Below are 1,268 nucleotides of genomic sequence, written 5' to 3'. Positions count from 1 at the left end.
CCTCTGGTCATGCACCAGCTGCGCTGTAACGGTGTGCTGGAGGGCATCAGAATCTGCAGAAAGGGCTTCCCCAACAGGATCCTGTATGGAGATTTTAAGCAACGGTTAGTATGAGCCTTAAGAATGGTTTACTATTTATGTATATTTTCTATTAATTATTATTTATGCATTTTGGTGCAATTCTTTTAAAATGTTCTATTATCTGCATAAAATGATTTCAGCTGGTCCCTAAACAAATGTTATGTTCTTATATAAAGTTACCGCATCCTAAATCCTGCTGCTATCCCTGAGGGACAGTTCATTGACAACAAAAAGGGTGCAGAAAAACTTTTGGGCTCTCTGGACATTGATCACAGCCAGTACAAGTTAGGACACACTAAGGTATAATTTACAGTGATTTGTTTTATAAGCCACTCATCCATTTTCACTCAGAGGATCCTTTACAAAATTCTTTGCAATTCAGGTGTTCTTTAAGGCTGGTCTTTTGGGTACACTTGAGGAGATGCGAGATGACCGTCTTGCACTTATCATAACTGGCATTCAGGCCAGATCTCGTGGCTTTCTGTCAAGAGTGGAGTTCCAGAAAATCGTGGAGAGAAGGTTGTGTTTTAAAGTCTTTAAAACATTTTTTCACATATCATTCTTAACATAAAGCTGACCATTTTATTTATTGTTTACAGAGATGCTTTGTTAGTTATCCAGTGGAATGTACGTGCCTTCATGGGTGTCAAGAATTGGCCCTGGATGAAGCTCTACTTCAAGATCAAACCACTCCTGAAAAGTGCTGAGACTGAAAAGGAGATGGCCAACATGAAGGAGGAATTCACCAAGTTGAAGGAGGCTTATGCCAAATCTGAAGCCCGCAGAAAAGAGCTTGAGGAAAAGATGGTTTCTATTCTCCAAGAGAAGAATGACCTGCAGCTTGCAATGCAGTCTGTAAGTCTATGTGGAAATGGAATATTCTTTATTCACATTTCAATACCAAAATATTTCACGCTACTCATAAATTATTTTAACTTTGATAGGAACAAGATAATCTTACAGATGCTGAGGAGAGATGTGAGGGTCTGATCAAGAACAAGATTCAGCTTGAGGCCAAAGCCAAAGAGCTGACAGAGAGACTGGAGGATGAAGAAGAAATGAATGCTGAGCTGACTGCAAAGAAGAGAAAGCTGGAGGATGAATGTTCTGAGCTGAAGAAAGACATTGATGATCTTGAGCTCACTCTGGCCAAAGTGGAGAAAGAGAAACATGCCACCGAGAACAAG

At 40.0% G+C, this 1,268-nt stretch overlaps 1 protein-coding gene across 1 annotated transcript; it reads left to right on the top strand.

Moving 5' to 3' along the window:
- Positions 1-6: 6 nt before the first annotated feature.
- LOC130549354 (myosin-7-like) lies at positions 7-1,265 on the top strand (the record flags this gene model as incomplete). The annotated part of the gene is made up of 5 exons (XM_057326560.1): positions 7-104; positions 258-381; positions 464-600; positions 681-936; positions 1,026-1,265. Coding segments are annotated over exons 1-5 (852 nt in total), but the record flags the coding sequence as incomplete, so codon positions are not given.
- Positions 1,266-1,268: the final 3 nt, after the last annotated feature.

Source organism: Triplophysa rosa, unplaced genomic scaffold (genome assembly GCF_024868665.1).
Source record: "Triplophysa rosa unplaced genomic scaffold, Trosa_1v2 scaffold1061, whole genome shotgun sequence".
Taxonomy (NCBI): domain Eukaryota; kingdom Metazoa; phylum Chordata; class Actinopteri; order Cypriniformes; family Nemacheilidae; genus Triplophysa; species Triplophysa rosa.
Note: the sequence above shows the minus strand (reverse complement) of the source record. Positions and strands in the feature narration are given on the sequence as shown.